The sequence below is a fragment of the Oenanthe melanoleuca genome, chromosome 25 (assembly GCF_029582105.1).
Source record: "Oenanthe melanoleuca isolate GR-GAL-2019-014 chromosome 25, OMel1.0, whole genome shotgun sequence".
Taxonomy (NCBI): Eukaryota; Metazoa; Chordata; class Aves; order Passeriformes; family Muscicapidae; genus Oenanthe; species Oenanthe melanoleuca.
Window position 1 is genome coordinate 2939442 of NC_079358.1, and position 16188 is coordinate 2955629.

A 16188-nucleotide genomic window follows, 5' to 3' on the forward strand; every position below is an offset into this window, starting at 1 on the left:
AAAACTCCCTTCTTCACTGATGAATGACCTGCGCTAATCCAGCCATGCAGAACAATTGCCAACAATTAATATTTTGCCTATTATCAAATACAAAAAAAAAAAACCAAAAAAACACAACAAAAAAAGCAGGACAAGACATTTGGTCAGAAATACGAAGTAAAGCACAACAAAAGGCAAGCAAAGGCCTGGTTTGGGGAGATGCCAGACTCCCACAGCTCCTTGAACTCCAGGCTGGGGGTGTCTCATGTGGCATCCAAAAACCGCAGCCGTGAGCTCAGTCCTGCTCCAGGGATGGGTCGGGGTTCAGCATTCATGGTCTTCTCCTCCTGGTTCCTTCTCCCGCCTCAGCAGGGCCCGTAGAAGCCGCTGCGGGACGGGTTGTAGCGCCGGTAGGGCCGGCTGTAGCCACTGCCCAGCCCGGAGAAGCCAAAACCCCCAAGCCCCAAGGAGGAACTCCCCGAGTTAATGGGGACACCCCCGGCACTCAGAGCGTTCCCCACGGCCGCGGACGCCGAGGATCCCACGGTGGTGTTCTGGGGGAAGGAGCTGAGGATGGGCCCGGGCAGGGTGACCACCACGGGCGAGGGCTGGATGACCACGGTGGAGTCCTGGCACTGCCGGACACAGGGCTCGTTGCAGCTGTTGGCCAGCGGGGTGGGGCCGCAGGACGTGGGGGCACAGAGGTCGTAGCAGGACATAACCGCGGCCGGAGGGAATTCTGGAATACAGGAGCTGTGTTACACCCAATTTATCAGCATTTATCAGCAGCTTTCCAGGGATCCATTCAGGATAGGGAATTGGGAAGGAAATCAGATTTTTCGTGCTCTTCATGTTCTGGCCTTAGGTGAATTCTTAGCTTGGGCTCTGGTAGGACGCAATGAAGTGATTCCGAACAGGCCCAAGAATTCACCACAACCTTAAAACTTCCTTGGATCCCAAAACTGAATAAATAACCCATTTAATAAATAACCCATAGTAATTTGGCTAATAAATTATTTTTATGACGCCCCACCAACATGAAAGTCCCTCTTTGGTACAAAACCCCTTCCTCCCTCTGAGAAAAATCTGCAACAGGAGTGAGGGAAAAACTACAAAATCAAGGTAAAAGTTGGTTGTATGAAGAGAATAAAGAGGTTCAAACTCACCTTATTCACGATGGCAAAGGAGGGAAGAGAAGTGGCTGGGAGAGCTGGAGTTGCTCAGGTTTTTATACTGAGTTTTGAGTTGCCCAACGACCCGGGCCACTCTTTGTGCAAGAAGTGATTTATGGGCCACGACTGATTAGAGGCTTTTTTGCCTCAGTATTTGTGTTTTTTACTGCTTCACTTCCTTATCTTGTGGTTTGTCTATCTGACCACAAGGTGCTTTCATCTTAAAATATTCCAGGCTGGGTTCGTTCCTGGGAACACTACAGTAATTAATTCAGCAGGATTTATTCAGCTTTCAAACCCCTTCGGGATCTGCTTGGTGTCATTAAAAGAGATTAAGCCTCATTTGCATAATTGGGTGCCCTCCTCTACAAGGTAAATCCTGGGGGAATTCACAGAGAGTTGTAAATTTTGGAAGCCAAGCTGTGAGTATTTGGACTTGCTGTTTCACAGAATCCCAGGACCCCTGAGGTTGGGAAAGACCTCCAGGATCATCAAGCTCAAGCTGTTCCCAATCCCAGCCTTGTCACCATCCCTTCCTCGGATGTCTCCAGGCCTGGAGAGGCTATCTAAAAAAGCAGGAAGGAATTTTTCCATGGAAGGGGCTGTCTGGGTGGGTTTGGAGTCTCCATCCCTGGAGGTCTCCCAGGAACATTGAGATTGATCAACCATATGTTGGGGTTGATGATCCTGGAGCTCTTTTCTGACCCCAAATCCACTCAGGAGCACTCCTGGGTACGGGGATTAACCCCGAGGTTCTTGCTCTCCTGGCACATCCACTCCCGAGACATGGAAATCAGATTTAAATCAGGGCTGTCTCTGTGGGGATCCCCCAGGAACAGAAACTCGTTTGGCTTGGGCAGAGCCTCCCCAGGACTTCAAAGTTTATCAGCAGCTTTATTCGAGGGCCACCATGCAAATATCCCATCCTGGGCACATTTCAGATCCCTGACCTAGATCTGAATTCCTGTGTTTTATTTAATAATACATTTGGAAGATTTGGGGGTGCAGGGCAATAATTGGGCTGTGAAATTGATGCCATTGTTTCTGTCTGCAGGAATTAGAGCTCCTTTATTTTAAATCAAATAGAAAAGTTCAAGGTTTGGTTTGAGCCATCTCATATTTCAGGAGGATTCTCCAAAAAAATTTCCTTGGCTGTTTTTTGCTGTGCGTTCTTCACTATTTCTCCATATTTTAAGGAATTAGCAGCTATTTCAAAAAATATTTCTTTTCTAGGAGATAGTTGAGGAATTCATTTGTGTAACACCATCCACAGATTTTTTTTCTCATCTTTTTAAAAATTTTCCTCATTTTTTTAATTCCTCCTTTATCAGAGCTTTACTTGGAAAACACAAAACACTTTCAAAATCCAGCTGTGAATTTAAAAACAGATCTGGCAACATTTTCAGTGCTGTTTGGAGCCTTCCTTGTAAATAATTACAATAAATATTGTTCCAACTCCAGCCTTTATTTTACTGTATGCTCAGAATGACTTAATGGCCTGATTTTGAGATGAATTAAAGTGAGTGAAATAAGAGTTCACAGATTTTTGTCATCAAGGCCAGACGTAAATATTCAAATTATAATTAAAACTTCTTGCATAATGTGAGAACATCCTCCTGAGACACCTGTGAGTGTCTGAAGATCTGAAAAAAAAAGTGATTTTTAATCAAAATGGAACTGGGAGGTTACTCACAGTCATGCCTGAGTAAAGTCTCCAGGTAGAGAAGTGACCCTAAAATCCATGGAGAAGCAGGGGGAATTTCCCTGGCAAGAGCAGCATCTGCAATTCATTTTGGATTGTAATTAATTAGCTCTTTATGAAGAATTAGTTCCTCAAAGGCTTGGATGAAACCTCTGTAAAATTCTTGCTGCTCCTGAGTTCCCTCCTCTGCTGAGTTTTGCTTTTCTCTCAGTAATTCTGGACTGAGCTTGTGGGGACTTCATGGAGACATTTGAGATTCTCACAATAATCCAGTTCCAGAACACGACACAATCCCAGAACAGGACACAATTCCAGAATTGGACACAATTCCGGAACTGAACACCATTCCAGAGCTGGACACTATTTCAGATCTGGACACTATTCTGGGTTGAATCTCCCCAGAGCAGAGCCAAGGGGCAGAATCCCCTCCCTGGATTCTCGGGATTGCCCCAAAATGGGGTTTGCCCTTGGGGTTGGCCCAGTCCCACCTGCCCAGTTCCCCCTAGACTGGGAACTGTGTGAACCTGCAGGTGTTCCTGAGGTTTAAGGTGTTTAATTCAGCCCCTCTGGCCATGTCTGCCTGGAATTTGGGGGTTTTGCAATCCCCCTTGCTCCTGGCTGGAATTTGCTGCCCAGGTTAGGCAGACAACGTGTGGACTTGTGATCTGAGGTGGGTTTTGGCACAGCGAGATGTGAAATCCTCCATATTCACACCTGACTGGAGCTCATTCTGTTGTTAATTTTATTCAGATTCTGTCATGAACAACTCTAAAATCCCTCATGTTTGATGTTTGCTTTGGCATCTTACTCTGGGCTAATAAACAATTCCTCTTCTGGTTTTGTCCAAAAATTAATGTCACTCACTCCTGGATGGACCTGCAGAGACTTCCTGCAAGGAGTCAGGGTAGTGTGGAATTCCCATCTGGAATTCTGCTGGGAACAGCAGAAAACTGCACCAAAAATTAATTCACACTCGAGGGGAGAAATTATTTACTCACCAGAAGCTCTGCAAAACAACACACCCAGAAAGGGAGGGTTTTGTTTGGTTTTCAGACCTGTTTTTCACCAGCTTTAATACGCAGATTTTAATTAGGTTTCAAATTGGATGAGTGCAATTAGCGCTGCCCTGGATGCCGGCTCCACCTTCCTCACTGAACAGTGTTTGGTGCCACCAAGGCTGCTCCATGTGAGATTCTGATCCACCCCCTTGGAGCCAGGATTTGCCTGGAATAATCGGAATGGATGCCGTGCAAAAAGCGTTTCTTTTCAAGCCCGTCACCTCACTTTTGCTGCATTCACATCCCAGATCCTTGATTTCCCGTTTCTTTCCTTCTTTCATTCGGGAAGGAAAGGATCCTGGTGGGCTTGTTTGGAGCTGGAGAGCCAGGATTGAACACATTCCTGGAAAACTTTTCCATCTCAGGATAAATGAGGAAGAATTTCATGCTCAAAATAAACTCGGGTGAGAATTCAGCGTGTCCTTTGACTCTGGAGATCACGGAATTGTTTGGCTTGCAAGGGACATTAAAGATCATCTGGACCATGGGCAGGCACACCTCCCATGATCACAGGTTGCTCCAAGCCCTGTTCACCCTGGCCTTGGACACTTCCAGGAATAGGGAATCCAGTAAATAACCTGAGCCAGGGCATCCCCACCCTCACAGGGAACAATTCCTTCCCAAAATCCCATCTAAAACTTCTTCCTATCAGTCTGAACCCATCCCCCCTTGTCCTCTCACTCCCTGCCCTTTCCCAAAGTCCCTCTCCATGTTTTTTTTGGCTCCCTCAAGTCCTGGAAGGTCCCAGTTAGGCCACCCCTAAGATTCTTCTCTCCAGGTAAATTCCTGCAATCTCTGCCGCCTCCTTTCACTGTGTAAAACAGAGGAACAGCAAGAAAATTTGCAAAAAACAAAATTAGCTTTCTGCTCAAAGTTCTCCAAAAAACCACAGGAGATTTGGAATGTAATGCAGTATGACTTTAATGAGAGCAAAACAGCAGAATAAAAAAAGTAAGGAAATATTTCTAGGATTCAAGAAGAAGTGTTACGGATTTTTATCCTGGGATTCTTCTCTCAGAGCCGCCGTGGACTGAGACAACAAAGCGACAGGAAATTAAAGTATTTCACCAGAAATATCGAAGAATAAGACAAGCAAAGGCCTGGTTTGAGGAGCTCCCACAGCTCCATGAACCTTGGGCAGGTTGTGGGTGCCTCCCACCACATTTGGAGCAGGATTGGGTGGTGCTCCAGCATTCCCAGGGGTTTTATCCCTCATTCCCCTTAGCACGGCTCCCCGGGGCGGGAGCTGTAGCGGCGGGAGGGCCGGCTGTACCCAAATCCCCCAAATCCCCCAAATCCCCCCAGTCCTGAGGAGGAGCTCCCCGAGTTGATGGGGATCCCCTCCTCGCTGAGGGTACTGCCCACGGCCGCGGACGCCGAGGATCCCACGGCGGTGTTCTGGGGGAAGGAGCTGAGGATGGGCCCGGGCAGAGTGACCACCACTGGCGAGGGCTGGATCACGTAGGTGGAGTCCTGGCACTGCCGGACACAGGGCTCGTTGCAGCTGTTGGCCAGCGGGGTGGGGCCGCAGGACGTTGGGGCACAGAGGTCGTAGCAGGACATGGCTGTGGGCGGTGAGTCTGGAAAACGGGGAGCTCTGGAAGGCAAGGAACGGGTTGCAATTAGTCGCGCAATGAAGGTGTTGTGGTGATGGAGAGCTGTGTGGAGGATGGAGTGAAGGGTTTGGTCTGGGCTTGAAAGGAGATTTGTGTGAAGCTCAGACCTCCCCACAGCACCAAGGGCAGCTGTGCCTCCTTCTGAGCGCTCCTTTCCCACCACACTCCTTCTGCACGGAACACAAATCCTAGGAAAGACATTCTTGGGATGGAGCGAGCTCTGGAGAACAGGAAGGAAATCAAACCCTGCCACGGAACAGAGCGAGGCAGAGTCCCCAGGCAGCCGCAAGAGAGAGCTATTTATTACAAAAACAAGGTATTTTTATACATTTTGAAGGAATTTTTAATGTATTTGAAGCCTTTTGAAAGAATTAAGCCGTTATCAGTTACATTCTGTCTAAGCACAACAAATGGAACTCAACCAACCGCCATAAACGGCGATGGGAGAACAGAATGGCAAAATAACTTGGTTTTCTTCCTCTGACTCAGCTGAGTCACTTTCCCATAGCCCTTTTCCCCCTGGCACACCTGAGCTGTGATTTTATGAGGGTAACAAGGCCCTTATTTTATAAGGTTTTATGTATATGCAACAAAAACCCAATTTCAAAGCTTCAGCCATTTTCTAAAATTCATCCAGGGGGGTGAGAGATGCCCAAGCACCCACAGGAGGTGGGGGAAAGTTCACCACTCATCAGATCCAGCCCCGTCCACCCTCTGCCAGCCACAAAAAGCCTGTTTTGGGCGTGAATGCGGATTAATGGAGGCTGGGAATGGATCATCAGAGTATTTATTTAAGATTTCTATTCTGAGCACCTCCTGATTGCCATTAAACTGGGCTTTTAAATCCACCACCAGGAAATCCAGGCAGGTTTGAGTTCCTGGAGCAGATGTTGCTGCAGGATGAAGTCACTTATTTTGGAAAGACATTCTCAGTATCCTTCAAGTCCTGTCACCTTCTGCTTTACAAGTAAATAAAGCCTTTCCTTTGGGTAGAAATAAACCTTTCTAATTTCTCTTTAAGGTAAAACAAAAGGAAAAAAAAAAAAAAAAAAAAAAGCAAACAAAACAAACAAACGAAAAAACCCCAAACCAAAAAAAAAAACAAAAAACCCCACTTAGAAATATTTATAAAGGAATAAGAACACCCAACAATAACAACAAAAAATAGAATAAAAGCAGCCATCAAAGTGGCACTTTAGCAATTAAAACGAGGTCCAGACTCACCTGCTCGCGGGGAGAATGAGGCAGGAGAAGTGGATGGAAAAGGTTTCTGTCCCAAGGCTTTTATAGCGCCATCAGAGCCCTCTCCTATGCATGGAATTCCATCATCATCCCTCCTTTTGCATGCAAAACCCCCCGAACCGATCGGCTGGTTGTGCATTTCGAAATCTCCCCTTGGAATTGCTCCCTTTTCCTGCCCCCTTTCCCATTTCAGAGCTTTCATCTTCAGTCCTCTGCTCCCGATTAATTGCTGGGGAGGCTGTGGCGACTCGACTGAATTACAGCATTAATTAAGTCGCCTCCCCAGGCCAGTGGACATTTTAGGCTTGGTTTTAGTCATTAAGACACTGCTCCAGGGACGTGTTGTGATGTTTAGTCCTCATTCAAGACTTCACTCCTTTAGGTGAATAATCTCTTTTAAAAATTTATTTATTTTCTGACGTGGATCCTCAGTGTTACATTCCAAGCTTTACCACATGATGCGGGGTAGATATTCCCAAATTTCCCACTTCCCACAGCTGAGAGGAGGAGCACTTTTCCCCTGAGGATTGCAAAGCTGGAAGAAAATTAAACCCAGAATTGCTGAGCAACAAAACACGTTCTGAAATTGCTTTGGCCAAGCCACAGCCAACCCAAACAAGCCACAATCCTGCATCTCTTTACCCAAACATGAATTTTAATATCATTTCCATGGCCGGGTCACCCCCAAAATCCCAGGAAGTCGCCAGGGTGTGCAGCAATTTTCACGACAAATTAAAAATGAAGCTGTTGGATGTTGGAGATTAATTCAAATTTTGGGGTTTAGAGGCTGTGCGGTGTCTGAGCCTGACGACAGCATCATAAGTTGTGCCCAGCTCACCATCCCATTTATCAGAGCCTGATTTGTCCCTGCTGGAAATTCCTGCATGGAAAGGATGCAAAAAAAACGGGATGGGGAGCACAGCGAAAGATAGGAATGAACTCCAAATGAAAAGGATTTGTACAAAGTCTGGGCTCGAAGGACTTCAAAGTTCCCAACACTTCTCGCTAATGGCTTGAATATGCAAAATTTTGGCTCCCCGTGGTTGTGTGGAGACTTCAGCACCCACATCCCCTGGGTGAGAACTTCAATCAAAGCCAGTGAGTCAGGAGCACTCAAAGGACTTCACCTAATTCAAGGTGAAATTTCAGTTATTTTATTAAACCTGTGTATAATTAATCTTTTAAAAAAGCAGCAAAATTTTAATCTCCTTTTAAAATCCTTTAAATCCTCCTATTTTCTCGGCAAGAAAATTCTCTTATTTTTAGAGTCTTTTCTACGAAAAGGTTTTTCTAGAAGAAGGTTTTTCTGCAAAAGGTTTTTCTAGAAACGATTTTTCTATAAAAGAAAGTCTTTCTCCTCCCTCTACTCAAAATCCCTATAACCCAACAGCCTGTAATTTTTTAGATACGTCACAAAATAAATTCCTTCTAGTAGAAATCACTCCCAAGAAAAATTCTCCTCCCTTTCATCCATAAAACTGAGATAACCCAGGAATGCTTCCTCCTCCTCCTCATCCTCCCCTCCAGGCACAGAAACTGCTGCTCTTGGAGGGGAGATCCCATTTGGGGAAAAGCCTCATGGACAGCCTGGCAGGGTTTCCAGTTCCCTAATTTACGCACAGAGTTCATCCAAGAGGTTGGGAGCCCTTGGCTGGGAACATGAGGAGTCCTGTTGGTGGAGTTAATTTTCCACACTCCATCAACGCCCTCGCGCCACAACGCGGAGCTCCCGGGACAGGTGAGGCACCAGCCAGTTGACAAATTACTGCGTGAATTGAAATTTGTTAGCGTCGTGTTGGCTCCGGAGCCCTGGGTGTGATGGAACAAAGGACTGGAATGAACCCCAGGTCCCGCAGATGAAAGAAGCTTTCAGGGAGGTTTTTCATCTCACGCCAGGCTGGTGCATAAACCATGAGCAATTTAACTCCCAACTCAACCTGCTGCAGACGTTATTTGTATAACTGACTTGTTGGAATGCCCCAAATCTTCCCAACAAGAGAGTTTCTTCCATTTTTTCCGCCCAAAACTGACTGGTTTAGTGCCTTCAGTGGCTTTGCAAGTCTAAATAAGATCCTGGAGGTGCTCTGAGTTTGCCACACTCCAGGTTGGACATTCCCAACATACCCAACTCCCCCAGACTACTGATGATCTACTCAGTGATAAAGTTTCAAAGAAGAACAGGAGGAGAGAGAAAAAAACAGCAGGACACTCAGGAGATTATGATAAAAGCATCATTTTATTAATCCAAATGAGAGGATTAAAACCCTGCAAAGCACCAGGGGTCAGTGTGGAGGGAAGGCTCAGCTCAGGGGGACGTGTCCCACAGGCAGAGCTCTTCTTCCACTTCCAAAATTCAAACTTTTACACCAGGTAGTACCAAGTACACAGAGCAGCAGAGCTACGAACCGGATCAGGAACATACGGGAGTAAAACGGGAGCGATGGCCTCGTGCCAGGGGCTGATTGACCCCGTCCAGGCAGAGCTGTGAGGATCTGGCATTGCTTTCGGAACTGGGAGCTCAGTCCTGCTCCAAGGACGGGTCTGGATTCAGCATTCCTGGTTCCTTCTCCCGCTTTCCCCTCCCGCCTCAGCAGGGCCCGTAGAAGCCGCTGCGGGACGGGTTGTAGCGCCGGTAGGGCCGGCTGTAGCCACTGCCCAGCCCGGAGAAGCCAAAACCCCCAAGCCCCAAGGAGGAACTCCCCGAGTTGATGGGGACACCCTCAGCACTCAGAACGTTCCCCACGGCCGCGGACGCCGAGGATCCCACGGTGGTGTTCTGGGGGAAGGAGCTGAGGATGGGGCCGGGCAGGGTGACCACCACGGGCGAGGGCTGGATGACCACGGTGGAGTCCTGGCACTGCCGGACACAGGGCTCGTTGCAGCTGTTGGCCAGCGGGGTGGGGCCGCAGGACGTGGGGGCACATCGCTCGTAGCAGGACATGGCTCGGGATGAGGTCTGGAATACAGGAGCACAAGGTGGGAGCTCTGTCACACCTGAGTTCACTCAGTTCAGTTTTCTGTATGGCGACTTCCCAAGGAGCCTTTTAGGAGCTGAGGAGGAAACCAAACTCTTAAATAGAGAGAGACAGAGGCTGAAACGTCCTCTGGGCTGTCGGTGTTCCAGGGAAGAACTGGCAGCAGAACAAAAGAAACAAACCTGTATCATTAATTTAATTGTAGGATTTCGATTGCACGTCTGGAGAGAACAGTGAGGAGGGAAACCCGACCACAAATGTGCCTGTGGAGAGGGAGAGCTGGAAAAATGAAAGGGAGGATTCATTTGGAGGCTCCAGCTTTGCCTACAAAGAGGTACAACTTTCAATTTGTCATTAAGCAGCCTCGGAGAGATCTTTGAAATCCTTCCTGAAATCCTTCCCAGCCAACTCGTACCTGGATGTGAGAAAAGGCAGGAATTCTGTGCACGCTCCTGGGTTTTATCTGCACCACAGCAATAAAGCCAAAATTCTCTAGTTTCTAGGAAAATCTGCTCCAGTTTTCCCCCTCTTTGCCTTCACCCCCACAATCCCTGATCCTGCTTCCCAACATTCCAGGAGACGTCATTGCACTCCAGAACAAAATTTCCACACTTGACTCTGCTGGCATTCCAGGATGGAAAAGACCATCCAAGACAGAAAATGCTGCTGTAATATAACTGAGCTCCTGGATTTTCTGTTTTAACAAATATTTGGAGTTTAAAAGGACCTTTAAAGATCCCAGTTCCAAACCTTTGAACAGTTATTCCACGCATCCGTAGTCTTTATTTGTTCTAGTATTTCTACGTCATTTAATATGTCTGAAATCCCACTTTTGAATAAGTTTCTCTCACCAGTTAAAAGAAATCTATAACCAAGCCAGGACTCCAGAAATTACACAATTCCAACAGCAAATCCCAACTTTTTAAAACAGAAAAAATCTTCCCTCTCCCTGCCCAAAGAATCCAGCAACCAGCAGAAGACTGTGGGGGAAAATGCAGGTTATTAAAAGGCAAGAACTCAGCAAACAGAGAAAGAGAAGTGGATTTGAACTGACCTTGCTCACAAAAGAGGAAAGAGGGAAGAGAAGTGGTAGGAAGGAGTTGGGTTGAGTTGGTTTTTATACCTCAGCCCTGATGGCCTGGGGACCACAGACAGCCTTTGTACCTGGAATTAATTCCCAACGAGTATGTCCTGAATGTCAAATGTTCCACCTGATTAAATGTCTTTTCCTCACTGCTTATTTACTTTGTTTTTATTTCCTTATCTTCTGACAGACAGATTCCGTGCCGCAGGTTTCTCTCATCTCGGGAATTAGGGACCAAATTTATTCCAGGGCCACCTTTCAGTCACAACAAAATCCAGACTCCAGCGTATGTTTGACTTTAGTCATAAAGAAAAATACTAAGAATTTCTATAATGTATAATTCATCATTCCAAGGTGTTCTTTTATTAAGGGTATGAGTGCAAATCCTTAATAAATTCCTGTCTCCACTGATGCTTGCTGGGTTCTGCCTCCAGTCGGGCGTCAGAACAATCCCAGTTCTGGGTTTAGAGAAAGCCCTGCCTAAAGAGCCCTGAAATCCCACAGAGCCCAGGCAGGAATTGCCATAATTGTGGAATTCAGAGACAAATGATGGCTTTATCACATCAAATTCAGGTGGTTTGATGGTTTTACATTTGGGTGACCCAGTTTGGGGCACAGCTGGAAGAACAAGGGGGCATTTAATCCTGATTTGTCAGATCTTTTACAAAGGGAACCTCTAAAACCCTTCTGTGCCATCCCAGCCCACAAATGCCAGTGAGAATCATGGGATCATGGAATTGTTTGGGTGGGAAGGGACCTTAAAGCTCATTTTGTGCCAATCCAGGGGCAGGGACACCTCCCACAATCCCAGGTTGCTCCAAACCCCATCCAACTTGGCCTGGGATACTTCCAGGAGTGGGGAATCCATGGAATCATCTGTGCCAGAGGCTCACCACCCCCACAGGGGAGAATTCCTCCCCAAATCGCTCCTGAATCTCCCCTCTTTCAGTCTGACTCCTTTCCCCCTTGTCCTGTCACTCCAGGCTTTTGGAAATCCTCTCCCCGTGTTTCCCCTTGGCACCTTCAGGTCCTGGAAGGCCACAATTAGGTCACCCCAAAGCTTCTCCAAGTTTGAGGAGGTCCTCAGAGATTTTTTTTTTTTTTTTTTTTTTTTTTTTTTTTTTTTTTTTGAGATATGAACATTTTAATTGGCAATTGTTTGTAACTGGGTCAGACTGGGAATGGCACTCAAAGATTTTTGGCTCCTCTTGGATTTGATCTAGGATCCCAAGGCAGCCACAAGTGAACAAATTGCTGAGGAGCTGGAAAAAAAATTTGTCTTTATTAGACTGTGCTTGAAGTAATTTCACATTGACATTATTAGAGTCGGTCTAAAAGTACCAGAAATTAAAAGTACCTGTAAACTGGGAAGATGAAAGGATTTTTAATGAGTGGATGATACTTCTCATGCAACGCCAGCCTGAACCTAGACTGAGAAACAAAAGCAGGGCAATTCCTTTATCAAGGAATCGTTCCACTTGCAAAAATATGTGTGGGAACTAATTAATGCAAAAAAGAAAGGTGCTTCAATAACCCCATAAAGTAAAAAATATCTGCAGAATTATCGCATCTATTTTTCCACCTGAATATCCAAAGGGGATATGGATTCCAAATCATGCTCACATTTTTCAGAAATTGTCTCTCTGGTGAGTTTCAGGCCCTTAAAGGTAAAAAATTCTGCTTGAAATAGAACTGAGCATCTCCACTTAATAAAAACTTCAATCATCCTGCACAGCCCTGCCATGCTGGGCTCTGAATGTTCCAGAAAATGCCTTTTTTCCCGTTTTTCCCTTTAGGTCAGCAAGGGAAAATTTTGGGGTTTATTTCCCCTTACCCAGACTCCTCACTCTCCCAAACTTCCCTCCTCACTCTACCCTTAGTGCTCTGTATCCATCTGCACCACGGGATTAATAGATAAATAGATTTAAAATTGACAAAATAGATTAAATAGATTAAATATATTAAATAAATTAAATATACAAATATATAATAAATATATAAATAAATATATATATAAATATAAATAGATTAAATGGTCTGTTGGTGGTAGATACAGAATGTTTTCAAATCCCAAACATATGTTTTAATAAAAATAGATTTAAACTGGTTTTTAAGCCCCATACTTTTTAATTGGTATTACATCAATTTGACACCATAATAAAATTGTTATAGCACAGAAACCTTCTGTGTGACATTTTTATCAGCAGGTACCATATCTGGGGTGTCACTTCAGCTGACCGTCTCTTTTTTTGTATTTTAAAAACCAGAAAAAATTGTCTCGTCACAAATATAATCTGCCACACAGAGCGCATGGCGATTACTGGCAGATCCCAAGGAACAACTCATCCCACCAGTCCCTCTGATTATTTGTTTGGAAAATTCTCCCGTGGAAAAGTCTTTCCAAGCCCAGTCTGGGCTGGAATTTTCAATCCTCTCAGTGTGGGACATTTCCATTTGCCATCTTTCATTTTTTGGCGTTTCTGCCTCGAGCCACCGACGGAACGGGAACCTGGCAGAGGGGCAGCCACGATCTTTGCTGGCTGTGACCAAGGAAGGGCTGGAGCTATGCCTGGGAGCTTTGGGCTGGATGTTTGTGGAAAATTCTTCCCCCAGAGGGTGCTGGGCACTGCCCAGGTTCCCCAGGGAATGGCCACGGCCCCAGAGCTGCCACAGTTCCCAGGGACATTTTGGGATTAGGGATTTCCTTTCCTGTGCAGGAGCAGGAGCTGGCTTAGATGACACTTGAGGGTCCCTTCCCATGATGTTATTCCAGGATTCTATCTCATTCTTTTGCTAAACTCTTCTCCTCACAAATTCATAAATTTGCAAGTAAATGGTTTTTAATAAGCTTTAAACAGAAGCATATAATGTTTTAAAAGAGAATGTCATCTCTTTTGCCTGTTCTGTGGACATTTGGATGGGCCTGAATGCCAGGAGCCTTCCCTCGATTTCCTCAAATATTTATATCCCAGCTCCAGGATGATTTCATTCGCAAATAATTTTTTTTCATTACTTTATTTTCTTGGATCTCCTTTGGTTGCCACACTGGCAAGTGTTGCTTCTGCTGTATTAAAGTTCGTTCCAACTCTCAAGGGTTTAAAAGATGCCAAATAGGGGGGAACTTTAAAGTCTCTCAAGCTTAAACACCACAATTGTACTTTTAAATACAGAGGTCAGATTAAAAAATGGAGGGAACAATCATAGAAAGAGAAGTATATTTGTGAACCTGTTCAGTGATTCTCAAGAGTGTTAAAACCAATTGAATTATTTTGATTGAATGGGTTGCGGTCACTTTGGGTGCACATTTTCCTCTGTGAAATTCTTGCATAGATTTTCACATAATTCTGCCCCGAGGGGAGGTAAAAAGGAGAGAAAAGCCACAACGAAACTCAAAATCAGATGCAACATCAGTTTAATGATAAAAAGTGAAAGTAGCATTCAGCAAAAATAAAGGGAAAATACTTATTTATGATAGGAAAAGAAGCCACTGAAAACATTTCAGCTGAAAGACAGCAAGCAAGACTTCCACCTTTCCTTAATTCCTGAGTAAAGCCCTTCCACTGACTGGTGGCTATTACAGCATTAAACCACGTCAGGGTGAAATGCAAACTCAGAGAACAGGAAATTCTTCAAAAGCAGGACTTTCAAGGATGAAACAGGTTGGCCACATATCCAGGCAGCACCTGACTCCCTCCCTCCTTGTCAGGAGGGCTGGAGGGGCCCAAGGCCTCTGGAAACGCTGGCCAGCAGCTCCAGCCTCAGTCGGGCCCCTGGCCTGGGGCTTCCTGGGGGAGGCACTCGCTGGACGTGCGGCCCGGCTCTAGCAGGGCAGGCACCTGCGGCCGCAGTAGCGGCCACCAAGGCCAGAGAGCCCCGAGAGCCCAAAGCCCCCCGAGTTGATGGGCACTCCCTCCTCACTCAGGATGCTGCCCACGGCGGCGGAGGTGGAGGATCCCACGGCGGTGTTCTGGGGGAAGGAGCTGAGGATGGGGCCGGGCAGGGTGACCACCACGGGCGAGGGCTGGATGACCACGCGGGAGTCCTGGCACTGCCGCACACAGGGCTCGTTGCAGCTGTTGGCCAGCGGGGTGGGGCCGCAGGGCCGGCACAGGTCGTAGCAGGACATGGCTGTGGCTGCAGGAGCACCTGGGGAGAGGGCAGGGAAAGCAGCCACGCAATGAGGGGCACAGGGGGAGACGCTGCTCACAGGAGAAAGAGCAGAGCCCGTGGAGAAGAGACAGTCTGGAGAGGGAGGAAGGGGAGATCCAAGAGCCCTGAGCCCAAAGCGTTCCCTGCAAAGAAATCCCAACATCTCCCACCTCTGCCCAGTGAAAAACAACCACAAAACCCCAGTGAGAGCAGGATCAAGGAGAAAGACTCAAAGAGCACCAGAAAGAAGCAAAGATTCCGTTGAAGCACAAGGAGAAAAAGAAGAGGAAGAGAAGAGTGAGGCCCTTGGAGCTCACCTGTGTCACCAAGGAGCAGGAGAAGGCAGGAGGGCTGGATGAGGGATCCTGCTCTTGCTCTGCCTTTTATACTGCCCCACACAGCCCCGGGCCCACGGGCACCCTCAGCACATGGAACGTGTTTACCAAGCTCCTCTCGCATGCAAAACATCCCTATTAGAGAAATGGGGACACTGCAATGCTGCTTTTTCATTTCCCTGTGCAGGACATGCCCAGTCAGCCTCCCAGGCTCCTTTCAAGTGCCAGGATTAGAGGCCAAAACGTGTCTGGGGGCGATGCCACGTCAGCAGGGCTGGGTAGTGCAGCCAGGACTGAGGAGTGTCCTACATCCCAAAGAATTCCAGCCCTGGCCCTCCAGGGCAGGTCTTTAAAGTGTTTCCTGATGATGGGGCCAGGGCCCTGAGGCTCCAGCCTGGCCATTCCCCTGTGAGGGTCAGCTCTGTCCCTCACCCTCTCCAGGCTGGACATTACTGCTCTGGCCTTGGCAGGTTTGGGGTTGCCATCCCTGGAGGTGTCCAAGGGCAAACTGGATGTGGCACTCAGTGCCCAGGGCTGAGTGACAAAGCGGTGATCCGTCATAAGCTGGACTTGATGCTATGGGAGAGCTTTTCCAATTTCTGGGATCCCTTCAGAGGAGGGGCAGTCCTCAGCCCAGTCCCATGGGGCCAATGTCTAGCAAGGAACATGAGTCTGCCCCTGCACATGGAAGTTGTGCCCTGGAGGGGCAGGAACTGGCCCCAGATGGTCAGTGGGACAGTGTCCAGCCGTGGCTGCATCACCCAGCCCTGCTGACAAATCATTTTTCCCTGGAAATGTTTTGGCCTCTAATCCTGGCACTTGAAAGGAGCCTGGGAGGCTGACTGGGCATGTCTTGCACAGGGAAATGAAAAGGCA

General features: G+C 47.0%; 4 protein-coding genes across 4 annotated transcripts; all 4 read right to left on the reverse strand.

Moving 5' to 3' along the window:
- Positions 1-344: 344 nt before the first annotated feature.
- Positions 345-698, reverse strand: LOC130263136 (feather keratin 4-like). Its single transcript, XM_056510602.1, has one exon. The coding sequence runs from the start codon at positions 696-698 to the stop codon at positions 345-347; it is 354 nt and encodes a 117-aa protein (XP_056366577.1).
- A 4434-nt stretch (positions 699-5132) lies between these two features.
- Positions 5133-6780, reverse strand: LOC130263245 (feather keratin 1-like). Its single transcript, XM_056510781.1, has 2 exons — positions 6748-6780; positions 5133-5491 (listed from the first exon to the last, which is right to left on the reverse strand). The coding sequence occupies exon 2, from the start codon at positions 5472-5474 to the stop codon at positions 5133-5135; it is 342 nt and encodes a 113-aa protein (XP_056366756.1). The 5' UTR covers positions 5475-5491; positions 6748-6780.
- Positions 6781-9356: 2576 nt separating this feature from the next.
- LOC130263132 (feather keratin 4-like) lies at positions 9357-9710 on the reverse strand. Its single transcript, XM_056510597.1, has one exon. The coding sequence runs from the start codon at positions 9708-9710 to the stop codon at positions 9357-9359; it is 354 nt and encodes a 117-aa protein (XP_056366572.1).
- Positions 9711-14648: 4938 nt separating this feature from the next.
- LOC130263124 (feather keratin 1) lies at positions 14649-14972 on the reverse strand. The gene has a single exon (XM_056510586.1). The coding sequence runs from the start codon at positions 14952-14954 to the stop codon at positions 14649-14651; it is 306 nt and encodes a 101-aa protein (XP_056366561.1). The 5' UTR covers positions 14955-14972.
- Between the last annotated feature and the right edge of the window lie 1216 nt (positions 14973-16188).

Bases quoted from the DNA above. Each gene is read 5' to 3' on its own strand.
- LOC130263124 (XM_056510586.1), bottom strand. From the start codon at position 14,954: ATGTCCTGCTACGACCTGTGCCGGCCCTGCGGCCCCACCCCGCTGGCC.
- LOC130263132 (XM_056510597.1), bottom strand. From the start codon at position 9,710: ATGTCCTGCTACGAGCGATGTGCCCCCACGTCCTGCGGCCCCACCCCG.
- LOC130263245 (XM_056510781.1), bottom strand. From the start codon at position 5,474: ATGTCCTGCTACGACCTCTGTGCCCCAACGTCCTGCGGCCCCACCCCG.
- LOC130263136 (XM_056510602.1), bottom strand. From the start codon at position 698: ATGTCCTGCTACGACCTCTGTGCCCCCACGTCCTGCGGCCCCACCCCG.